The 13,293-nt window shown below is 45.7% G+C and overlaps 1 protein-coding gene across 2 annotated transcripts in view; it reads right to left on the bottom strand.

The window, feature by feature from the left end:
* PRKCB (protein kinase C beta) overlaps positions 1 to 12,789 on the bottom strand; it is a 102,874-nt gene extending 90,085 nt beyond the window's left edge. Inside the window, exons 1-2 of one of the 2 annotated variants that reach the window (XM_072120083.1) lie at positions 12,501 to 12,789; positions 8,262 to 8,293 (exon numbers count right to left, since the gene is read on the bottom strand). In XM_072120083.1, the coding sequence (XP_071976184.1) occupies positions 8,262 to 8,293; positions 12,501 to 12,667 (199 nt within the window). In that variant the 5' untranslated portion in view covers positions 12,668 to 12,789. The remainder of the gene's footprint in view (positions 1 to 8,261; positions 8,294 to 12,500) is intronic. The other variant, XM_072120081.1, reaches the window with a different exon arrangement.
* Positions 12,790 to 13,293: the final 504 nt, after the last annotated feature.

The following is a 13,293-nucleotide window of genomic DNA, read 5'->3' as shown; positions in this document are numbered from 1 at the left end:
AATATTAGTGATAGGGCATTCATAATTTTAGTCTGGAGAAACCCTTTAATAAAACAGGGTTGCAACCTACTACGTGCCATGTATGGGAATGGTATGTTATATGGCAGAGGGCCCTTTAGTCTCTTTGGGATTAGGTCCCCAAGTCACTACCTGGGGCATATGGTCCAACTGGACCGGAAATATTAAGGTCACGTTCATTGTGCACTTGCCCACTGTGCCGACCTCAGAGGTGACTGCCGAGGCCAGTGATTGGCTCAGTAGTCATGCACATCGTGTGACATCAGCACCTCCAGCCCAGCAGGACCAAAATTAGAATAGTAGAATTTTTATTTAAAAAAAAAAAAAAAAAACACTTCTCGGAATATCCCTTTAAGGGAATGCAGAAAAACAGGACATTAAAAAAAAAAATATATATATATATATATATATATATATATATATATATATATATATATATATATATGTATATATCCCTCCATGCGACGCAAAGATACCAAGAAATGGAAAGCGCAGTCTCTTGACACAAGTTACTCCACAATCTGCAGCGAGTTGTACACAGGCCGCCATGATGGATACAATAACTATTCACCAGACGGATCCGTTCCTGCAGATATTCCCATTCATTCCTTCAGCCGTAATTCCAAACAGCTTAAAAGAACAATCTCCAGAGGGGAAAAAAACCTCCGGCGGGAGCGGAACCGGCCCGAGAGCTATTGATTTTCCTCCCAGCATCACACACGTCGTTAAGTAATTACACCGCAAGTTAATCCCCCTTTTAATAAGCGGCGCAATAACACAGCGATTAGCCACCCCGGCTCCCGGGCACCGCAGGAGAAACTAAAGGGGTTTCCCCGTCTTATGCAAACAAGCTTAAAGGGGAGGTTTGGTTTAGAAAATGGACTTTAAAATATGGAATTTTTCATGTTACTGTACTACTACAGTAACCCCCCCCCCCCCCCCCCCGACCAGTTGTGAAGTCAGAGGGGTCCATATATCTCCATACAAAGCCTTAGTACTACTGCCATAGGAGTCCATAAACTTTTATGTGCAGGTTAAACAATACCGCCATAAAGGTGGCCTAGAGGACCTTACAGTGTGCACTATACATACATCACTATATAATACCGCCATAAAGGTGCCCTAGAGAACCTTACAGTGTGCACTATACATACATCACTATATAATACCGCCATAAAGGTGGCCTAGAGGACCTTACAGTGTGCACTATACATACATCACTATATAATACCGCCATAAAGGTGGCCTAGAGGACCTTACAGTGTGCACTATACATACATCACTATATAATACCGCCATAAAGGTGGCCTAGATGACCTTACAGTGTGCACTATACATACATCACTATATAATACCGCCATAAAGGTGGCCTAGAGGACCTTACAGTGTGCACTATACATACATCACTATATAATACCGCCGTAAAGGTAGCATAGAGGACCTTATAGTGTGCACTATACATACATCACTATATAATACCGCCATAAAGGTAGCATAGAGGACCTTATAGTGTGCACTATACATACATCACTATATAATACCGCCATAAAGGTGGCCTAGAGGACCTTATAGTGTGCACTATACATACATCACTATATAATACCGCCATAAAGGTGGCATAGAGGACCTTACAGTGTACACTATACATACATCACTATATAATATCGCCATAAAGATGGCATAGAGGACCTTACAGTGTGCACTATACATACATCACTATATAATACCGCCATAAAGGTGGCATAGAGGACCTTACAGTGTACACTATACATACATCACTATATAATATCGCCATAAAGATGGCATAGAGGACCTTACAGTGTGCACTATACATACATCACTATATAATACCGCCATAAAGGTGGCCTAGAGGACCTTACAGTGTGCACTATACATACATCACTATATAATATCTACCTACAGCCAAGTATTTCCTAGCCTTTATAGAGCACTGTATGGCGGACCGTAGACACTGTATGACAATATTATCTCTATAGAGCACTTTTATTACAGCGTAGATGCGAACAATGTATAAAATTGTTATTAACTGGGAAAATACCCCCTTATTTTTGCATAATAAATAACATCGCCGATACTGGTGTCAAAATATCAGAGCTATATGGCGTCTATAAAGCCCATAGAGAGTCTAAATAATGCGGCACTAAGGTTGTTAAATTGTAGCACAAAAAAAGTGTTCATATGTCACCATATACTGCATATATCCTAAATAATACCACCATGATGGTACCTATATAGCTAATATGATCATGTGACTATCTGCAACTAATCCATGCAATAATGGCACCACCCAGATCGGTTCCGCTCCCAGTGGTAGCGAGTTTGGTCCGCAGGGTATCAAACCGGACCTATAAAGTATGATGTAGTTTATTACCCCCCCCCCTCCCCCCTTTAATTCAACACTGGCTCAGCACCACTGACTGATAAGAAGGCACCAAACTACATGGTGAGACATGTTGCAGACCCCCAGGAAGTCCATGGTGTACATAATGGGGCCCCTGTACCATCCGGGCCCTGGGAAGCTGCGATTCTCTGCACCCCTTTAGAACTACATGTTTACAATACAGCATTGCCCATACATAACACCCACAATTAAAAGGGGGTTTCCATGAGTCTTTATTTTTGTTACCCCCGCACCCCTTTAAGTCAGGCTTCCATTTCAGGCAATAGACTTGGATTACACACTCCTAGGGCCCAATAACAATCCACTGCAAAGTTTTTCACAGCTTTAAAGAGAACAGAAAAGAAAAATGTAATTTTTTTTTTATATTGTTTTTCTCTTTTACGTTATTTGGTCCAATTTATCCTCAAGCAGAAAGTATCGCACACACGCGGCTGCCAGAGCGAGCGACTACCGCGCAGTTCACTCATGTGTGCAGCCAATTACCACCTTGGGCAAATTACTTTCCTTGTCTACCTGATTTAGCCTTCTGGATGCGGTGCTCTGCGGATGCGATGTGCTGCTGCGGTACACTCTATTATGGAACATGCAGAAACATTTGTCACCGTTTTGTACATGTAAGCTAGACGTGTCCAGTGATAACACGCTTTATATTTGTGCTTGTGTAGCTTTTACGCAAGGCTGAAAATCGAACCGATTACCAAGCATGACCAATGTAAAGGGAACCTGTCAGCAATTGTGACCATGCAGTACTGCAGCCAGTGTTCTGTATTGTCCCTGGAGAGATATGGAATCAGACCTCTGTGTAGGTTGTTCATAGCAGCAGAACTGGGGAAAATTGATTTATAATCCAAGACTAGAGCTCCGGGGGGGGGTCCTCACACTGCTGTGGTCTGCACTCCCTGCAACCAGTGTTGGGTATGGTCCCTCGAGAGATGTGTAATCATACTTTTGTGTGTGGTGTTAGTATCAGCAGGACTGTGATATACAGTTTTATATTCCAGGACTGAAGCTTCTAGGGGCGTTTCCTCACACTGCTGGGCTTTATGCTCCCTGTATTAAAATACTTCACAGCCCCCTTCCTTCTATTCAGAGTATAAGTTGTAAAATTTATAAAGTCTGTCATATCCCATCATATAAAACGAAGGTCACTGCAGGCCCCTTTAAATAGACACCAGCTATTTAGGGTGCCACAGTGAAGTGCCCAATATGCAAAATGGCTGCCAGACCACAAAAACCTTACCGTCTTATATATAAAATTGCCGTAGACACAACTACATGATGCCCCCCAGGGGCAAATTACCTCATGTACATAGAAGAGGATCTTTCTAGGTCCATCCTTACAGATGGGGGGGGGGGGGGGGGTATGAATCTATCAAGTCTTTGAAGAGAGAATAAATGCGGATTTGGCAAACTCTGTGTAGTCCTGTGTTACCTGTGAGCGTTATATAAATAAAGGAATTATTAATTAATTATAATTATTCTAACAATCATTCAAAATTGGGACATTTGACAGGGAAATTTGCCAACGAGTCCCACATGGAGCCACTAAGCAGAAAGTAGTGGAGGAAGGCTGACAAGATGGACGCCGCCAGTTGCTACGGGCCCTTTGCATAATCTTAGAAGGCAACGCCTGGTACCACAATGCTACTATCTGTAGACATCTGCGAGAACCCGCTATGGGGAAGCGGGTCATGACACTTACCGTCTTACATATACTGTAAAAGCGCCATAGACACAACTACATGGTTCGCCAGGGGCAAATTACCTCATGTATATAAAAGATGATCTTTCTATGGTCCATTCTTAAAGATGGGAGGGTGAATCTATTAAGTCTTTTTAAAGAGAGAATAAATACAACAATCATTCAAAATTGGGACATTTGACAGAGAAATTTGCCAACAAGTCCCACAAGGAGAAGGTATTGAAGGAGGGCTGACAAGATGGCCGCCGCCAGTTGCTATGGGCCTTTGCATAATCTTAAAAGGGAACGCTTGGCGCCACAACGCTGCCACCGGTAGACATCTGCAAGACCTCCATTGGGGGAGGGGGTCAGGACACTTCCCCTTTTATAAGAAGAAGAGGAAGGGATCATTCAATTGCTAAAAAAAGAAAACATGTAAATGTAGAGTAAAAAAACAGTCTGTATCACACACATGCATGAAGTCCTGCGCAAGAAGCGAGATAGCGGGGAGGCAGGATCTCTCGTAACAGCCCGTCGTTATCGGGCGTTAGACGTTACACCAGCTTTATACAATTTTAAGACAATTTAAGTTCCTTATCTCCCTCACTTCCGCTGTGAGGACACACCAGGGAAGGAAATGGGCGAGTTCCCATACAGATACCTCACAGAATTCATCTGGTTATCATCAATGGACAGAGGTTGAGTTTCCACTGACTCTGGCTTATCCCATCCAAATGGAGAAGTACCAGCCATTCCATCAATAAAAGACAGCTATAGCGTGCTCCCTCCAGTCTTAGTGTGCACCTGTCACCAGATTTTACCCCATTAAACCCCCTCAGATAGGGGTGAAACGTTCTTTCTAGAATTGCCTCTATGTGAAATCACAGCCAGTTACCCATAACAAAAATCTCCTCCAAAGTCATGTGACAATGATCAGAGAAGAGTCATAATTAGTCAAGATAAGTCAAGTTTAGAGGCAGGGGGTAGGGTCACTTCAGAGGCCCATATTTTTGGTTCTATAGCACCTAGAAATTTGCTGCTGGTGTCATATTAAATATACGAATCTCGACTTTCAGATCACTTCAAACCTGTGATAGATATGGCCAGTTAAAACCAAGGCTGGAAATATGAAGACCCACTTCCTACTCCATTTGCAGTTCTGTAGTTCACAGAACTAATCAATTTCGGATACTTATCAAGACTGGAAAGTGTATCTCTTACTGTGGAGGACCCAGCACGTCCTCATGCATTCAGCATACAGATTATTAGATTTTAATGGTCGCAGTGTAATACTGCAATTAGTCTGCATTGTGGGAGGTGTAGTTTTTATATACTGGTCTGAAGTTTGAACCCCTGGCTTGTAGTCTCATGCAGACGTCCAATACAAATCTCCTTGAAGTCGTTTTTACAGTATTTTAATCTCTTCCAGCCCGGGAAGTCTTTATCCTATTGCATCACTGACTGTCCCCTTCCACCTCATTGCCACCCAAATATCTGCCAGGTGGGGAAGGAAGGATTGCTCAACACAGGAAGGGGTCAGGCATTTCATACGGACATCTAAAACTAAGGGCGGTTTTATGGGTAACAACATAGAAGGGACCTCGCTGCTCCCTATTAATGGATCTTGTTCTTAGAACTACCACCATATAGTGCAAAGATTATACTGCAAACTATAACTCACATAATAGTGCCATAATGATATAAAGCCTCCAAAACAGTGAGATAATACTGCCATATACAGTCTATACTGCACACACAATACCATCATAAAACAGCAAAATACTGCCATATACACCCTAAATAATACCAGTATATACTGCAATAACACTGCCATATACAGCATACACTGCTCACACAATACCATCATAAAATCCCAAGATAATACAATAATAAATAATAATTCCTTTATTTGTATAGCGCACACAGATTATGCAGCGCTGCACAGAGCTTTCCGAATCGGTCCCTGTCCCCAATGGGGCTCACAATCTAATCAACCTACCAGTGTGTTTTGGTGTGTGGGAGGAAACCGGAGGACCCAGAGGAAACCCACACAAACACAGTGAGAACATACAAACTCTTTGCAGATGTTGACGTGGATGGAACTTGAACCCAGGTCCCCAGCGCTGCAAGGCTGTAAGGCTAACCACTAAACCACCATTCTGCCCTAATACAATCAGCTACAACCCAAATACCATTATATACTGGCATAATAATGTAATATGCCACAATCTAATAAGGGCACATTACCTCAGAGTATCACCACAAAATAAAAAGTTCCCCATTACTGTATAAGGAGATTCCTCAAATGGAAACAATTGATACTGGAGAGTGGACAGTTCCTTTAAGAACACCAGAATATGTAAAGTGACCCCTCCACACACAATGTGATGAGCCGGTCACTTCATCTCATGACGAGCTGGTCACTTCCTTTGGAACGTATAACTGACAACGTGTGACACCACGGCCGTTATCTGCCCCCCCCCCCCCTCCCCCACCCGTCTTATCTTGATGGCTTCTGGTACCATTACATTCCTTTTATGGGGTCAGAAGCATAAGATGGGACAACATTAACTGCTGTAAGACTCCCTCTTAACATAGATATAATTGCCCAACCAAATTCTTTAAAGTCACCACAGACCCCCTAGCCATAAAGGGGTTGTCCAGGATCAGATAAACATGGCTGATCTCTTCTAAAATCAGCACCACATTTCCTACTCACTACAATAAAGCTAAATAAAGCGATGCCAGACACAACCCTTGGTCAGATGTGGCAGTGTTTTGCTTGAAGGACAAACCCTTTAAGGCTTAGCATGACTACTATTTATTGTGTATGATGCCTCTTATGTCCTGCGGGACTGTCCACAGCCATTGGTTTATTATCCTCAAGAATTCACTTGTATGCTCGGTCGGACTGAGCGTGCATGTGTATAGAGGGGTTGAGAGGAATAGCTCTTCCCAGGAACGAAAATGAGGGAACCTGACAAGAGCCAAATACCTGGGATCACCTAGGGACACCTGCCCTGCACATGCAAGGGGTCAAACCAAGCAACATTCCTTAAGAGGGATCAGATACAATCCCACTCGACCCCCGTCCCTGGACCAGAACCGGAACCACAAGTGGCACTGCCCACAAACACCTCCATCACTGAAAGATGGGAGTTGAGAAGCCTGGAGGGACTCAGAAGTTGTAGGAAAGACAAGAATTTTATTTTAATTAAATAATTTCCTATTACTTTGACTCCCATTGTCAAAGTAATGTAGTCACATGACATCGCGGGCACATATGGCGGTATACGTCTCACCCCTCACACATTTTATGGACCAGCATCATCCAGGCAGAGCCTACTGCCATGGTGGTGCATTAGGGAAGAAGCAAGCTTCCTAATACCGCCATATTGTGCGTATGGGGGAGCCCCCCTGTACCCAGGGACCTATAATAAGTTATAAGAGAGGAGGAGTCTCCTGACACTGCTGTGCTCTTAGCTCTGTGCCCTCAACTGCTCTGCAGCCCGTCCCCTCCAAGTGACTGACGTAATATTAAACCGCTAACCTGCTACAGCGCTTACTCAGAGTAGAAAGGTGGTGCTGTGGTACAGTTCAGTGCAGAGAGTTAAAAGCACAGCAGTGTGAGGACACTTCCTGGAATATAAATCCATCTTTCACAGTCCTGTTGCTACTAACAACATGCACAGATCACTAGGGACAATACCCAGCAGTGTCAGACACATCCCCTTTAAGGTCTTAAAGACAATTTGGGATCATGGATGAGCGTTATTCAAATCCTTCTAGCAATGCTCATCTCCCGGGAGTGATCAGCCCGATTGTATCAGGGTCGGACCAGAACCAGGAGCAGATTACTACATCTTTGCTGCAGATCATCTCTCTTCCGCAGCACATCATTTATACTGCATGTATGTGAGATTCCGGTGCAGTGCACAGGCAGGCGGCGGGCGGAGCGCCGGCTCCGAGAGGTTTTCCAACATCATTATCTGTTACATAATTACAAGCAGCAGGAGATTCCTCGGCAAAGAAGACAACGCTCGCCCGAGCCGCAGGAAGAGGTCAATAAATCATAGCGGAGGGGAAGATCCTCCTGGCCCCCGCACAGGTCCTGGTAGGATGATGGAGGAGGCGACTAACCTTGACACTGGAATCCCTGCTTCCCGAATCCCCTGCAAGACAAGAACAAATAGAGAGCGGATTATATAATCGCACGGAATTAACATTCCGGGGAAAATACACAAAACACAGGACGCCACACAGAAATACAGCAATACGAGCCATCATCCACACGCCACAAGCCAGGCCTGCTAGCCCAAAATGCAGGGAATCTGTATGTATACAGTGTGAGAGCATTACACTACACCAGCCCACCAGGGATGTCCTAGACCCAGACACAAACAAACCACCCCCTCACCACTCCTCGGACCACCAGAGATACTTTAATCAATTCAAGAATACCCCTGTCCACCACTTTTTCACTAACACCTCCACTACACTAGCCCACCAGGGATGTCCTAGAGTACCCAGTAACCCCCTCACTACCTTGACCACCATAGATGCTTGTATCAGTACTGTGACTAACGTGAAAGACTAACGTTTCATCACCAACTCCTACACTACACTAGCACACCAGGGATATCCTAAACTACCAAAACACTACACTGCCCACCAGGGATGCTGGCATTAACTCCACTATTGTTCTTGATCAACATTTTATCACTTACTCCTAGACTGTCATTTACATCAATATTGCCTTTAATTACCCAGACAAATTATAATCCCCTCGATACCAAGCCCACCAGGGACATTTTTATTACTACCATTACTGTCCTAAAACACCACCTTTTCACTAAACCTCTCACTACTCTGACCAACCCCAACCACCACCTTATCACTTACTCCTACTCCACACTATCCCACCAGGGATGTAATCACTAATTCCAATACTCTCCTTAACTACCCAGACATGTAGACCTCTTGCTAATCCAGGATGCCTTTATCACTTACATTGGTAGTCTAGGACTTTAATGTATCACTTACCCCTACCCCACGCTAGCCCACTAGGGATGTCATCACTAATTCCAAGAGTCTTCTACACTACCCAGACATGTAGACTTATAACTTTACCATCCTGCCCATCAGGGATCACTTCGATTAAAGTACTGTCTTAGACCCCCACATTATCAATAACTCCTTCAATATACAAGCCCAGCAGGGATGTAATCAATTCAATTCCATTACTGTCCTAGACCACCTCTTTATCACCAACGCTGATACTACACTAGTCCACCAGGGAGACAATCACTAATTCGAACTCCAAGATCACCCAGGAACTTTTGTCTACACGAGTCCACCAAACGTGTTATCAATTCCAATACAATCCTAGACCACCTCAACCTTTACCACTAACCCACACACTACACTATCCCACCAGTACGTCACTGTCCTAGACCACCCAGGCATGATCACTTACACCTTCACTACTCTAGCCTACCAGGGATACAATCAATAAATCTATTACTGTCCTAGACCACCCTGACATGATCACTTACATAAATGAGCGACGCACGGACATTGCTGAAACCGTACTCTGCTGTGCGCATTGCTCCTTATATGTGTGTGAGCAGATGGGAGGCTTACGTGGACCCTCAGGTACCCCCTGTTCTATGAGACAAACCAAGAGCAAAGAACTTTCGCCCATTTCGCCTGCGGACCAATGTGACCTAAACCCAGATCTGATGTTCTAATCATTGTCGCCTTAAAATTTTCATTAAGATTAACAAGAATGTTTCCATTCACCAACAGCAAGCAGTGATTTTACGGTGCAAAACAGGAACTCAAAGTATATTAGGGAAGATGTTGAACTTTTTAATCACAGGATTAAAGGGATGTTTCTCTCTACAGACGGATTGCAGAGAATCCGATCCGAAGGCTCCGACATCTCAAACCTACACATAGTGATATCCCGCTACGTTACCCGAGAGCCATCACACAATGGCAGGAGCCTATACAGAGGTCAGTGAGGCTGCGGTGTAATACAGGGGGCACAGTCCATATGCTACAGGCACCTGGGACTCCCAGTACAACCCATTGCAGTGACTGGCACACACCATTCCCATCCCGCTCGCCAGCCCCCGATGCCAGTGCCCATCATCCGCCGATTATTCCGATGCCCATCCAATCCGTCCCCGGCCGGAGCTGCAGAATATTAACACAGCGTCCGGCTGGAATACAGATCAAGCGCTGCAGACAGGGGGGGATAGTTACAGCGAGAGTAAGGAAGAGCTGCAGCAGCAGCAAAGGGGTCCGGTGTAAGAGCTGCACCCCCACCAATATATCGGCTTCCCCTGTATCTGCTAAATGGGTGCTAAACACAAAAAACTACAGACCTCATACCCCTAGAGAGGATGCTGCTCACAGGCTGTGGTTTAACTTTACCAACTTCCTTACATTGCAGAGCTGCCTGCAATCACTGTGCCGTCCCTCTGTTAACCCTCCTGGAAACAAGATGCAGATCTGGAACTCATCGATTCCCCGGGCGTGCAGCAGAGGGGGGCGCAGCAGAGGGGGGCGCAGCAGAGGGGGGCGCAGCAGAGGGGGGCGCAGCAGAGGGGGGCGCAGCAGAGGGGGGCGCAGCAGAGGGGGGCGCAGCAGAGGGGGACGGGTGGCACGGTGGCTGAGTGGGTAGCAATTCTGCCTGGCAGCGCTGGGGTCCTGGGTTCGAATCCCACCCAGGTCAACACCTGCAAAGAGTTTGTATGTTCTCTCCGTGTTTGCGTGGGTTTCCTCCGGGTCCTCTAGTTTCCTCCCACACTCCAAAACAAACTGGTAGGTAGTTTAGATTGTGAGCCCCATTGGGGACAGGGACCAATTTGACAAGCTTTGTGCAGCGCTGCGTAATCTGTGTGCGCTATATAAAGAATTATTATTATCCAGTGCCGTCATCTCCGTGCAACTACACACATGGAGAGATAAGTGCACTAGTCGGTGACACCAGTAACTTGTGGTCACTATAGTGATACTGGGATGTAGAGCGCCGCCATAGGGGGGTAAGTGCACGTGGCCAGGCGCCATAATACCGAAACAAGATGAGAAAGACAGAAAATACCCAAATATAGAAACAAGCGCAATGTAGGGTAATAAGATGTAAAGCCGCCATACAGATGACATGCCGTTATCATATGTCTATGGGGGAAGGATTACAGCAGACACTAAACCAAGGGTGCAGTGCTATAAGGACTATTCGCCCAAAATAAGGACCAAAAAATTGGGCATCAATTCATTTATCGATGCTTGCTGTCAGTGAGCGGAGACCAACAGCCTAGTCGCGCTTTTATTCAAACTTCTCAGTGTCTCATTCAAATCTTAGGGCATTGTGATTGCTCGGGCTCTTAAAGGGGCGTTTCATTCACTATAAGTCAACAGTCCCATATATAATCTCCATTCATCGCTATCTAGCTACAGCTGTCACTGCACAGCAGCCGAGGGTCTTCTGTGATCCGATAACCCCCCCTACCTAACGGAATCTATAGAGAAACAATGTAATCCCCGTGAGGATGGTCACAAAGTGACTGCAGTGCTCTCCAGTCCCCGCAGCGCCGGCAATCACCTATAATTACACACAGATAAACGAGCGCTTAGCCTGTATCACTTCACTGGTCGTCCAGGAGAGGGAGAGCGCGATGATGTAGCAGAGGCGAAAGTGTTAAATGACTGCATTGTCCAAACACACATCCCAATATCATCATGACAAACACAGCTCTACTACATCCATAGGAGGACACAACATCAATGGAAATTCCTGCACAATTTGCAGGAATTTATCATAGTGAAACATCTGGATCGAGAGATCAGACCCTGGGGAAGGCATTAGGGTAAAGTTAAATAATAACTTAGTGTAGTGGCCCTTTAAATCTGGTTTCATTGGTGTCAGATCAGTCAGGCATTACCCCCCTTCCCCAAATATTGGACCGAAAATCACAGCAAAAGCCCAGCCAACTACAATCCAATTGTACGGTCCTTAGAGGTAGCCAAGAATACGGAAAACCTACAAAACCGTGTTACCATAGGTTACGGCGTCAGGTAAACGCCACATTGGCGGTAGGTGGCCACGTACAGCAGATAAACTGCCTAATCCATGGGAGACCATGGGTGTCGGATCGCCGCTTATCTGTGGGACGTGAAAACGCGTAAGTAACGGGGCGATCTGATAAGATTTGGTGGGTGGCGCAAAATAGAAATTGGAAAAAAAAAAAAAAAAAAGGGATGCATATAAAAAAATGGCAAGCAGGGGGTTAATGGTTGCACATGACTGTCACACACTCTCCCATCCACAGCACACAGAGATCGGTCGGGGTCGGCGCCCCTCCCCCTCACCAGATGAAGTCGGTGCAGTGGCTGCAGAAGGTCGGTTGCTTGAAGAAGCGCGCAGTGAACTTGTGGTCCTTCACCTCGTGCACGTTCTTCTGGCGGAGGGCGCCCTTCCTGGCGAAGCGGGTGGTGGTGTCCTCGCTGGGCTCGGCGCCGGCGGTGGGGTCAGCCATGGCTCCGGTGCTCGGTGCTGTACACTGATGCTGCTGCAGGAGGCTGCGCGGTGTCTCCGCTCTCCCCGGGCGCACTGCGCTCACTGCTGCCCTGCACACAGCTGCCGCCGAGCGTCACCTGGGCACGCCCCCTCATCTACATAACCCAGCCCCCACAGGCGGACTGGCACACCCACAAACAAAGCAGAGGCTGAAGATGAACCGACATCTGCATCTGTCACATCACATGAGGGGAGAGGACCCGGATGCTGGGAGATACTGACGTCACAGTACAGGGAATATACACACAGTGACGTCACAGTACAGAGATAATACACATAGTGACGTCACAGAACATGGGTTAATACACACAGAGATGTCACAGTACAGAGATAATACACACAGTGATGTCACAGTACAGGGATAATAATACACACAGTGATGTCACAGTACAGGGATAATACACACAGTGATGTCACAGTACAGGGATAATACACACAGTGATGTCACAGTACAGAGATAATACACACAGTGATGTCACAGTACAGGGGATAATACACACAGTGATGTCACAGTACAGGGATAATGCACACAGTGATGTCACAGTACAGGGATAATACACACAGTGATGTCACAGTACAGGGATA

Source organism: Engystomops pustulosus, chromosome 8, assembly GCF_040894005.1.
Source record: "Engystomops pustulosus chromosome 8, aEngPut4.maternal, whole genome shotgun sequence".
NCBI lineage: Eukaryota > Metazoa > Chordata > Amphibia > Anura > Leptodactylidae > Engystomops > Engystomops pustulosus.
This window is presented reverse-complemented; position numbering and strand designations above follow the sequence as displayed.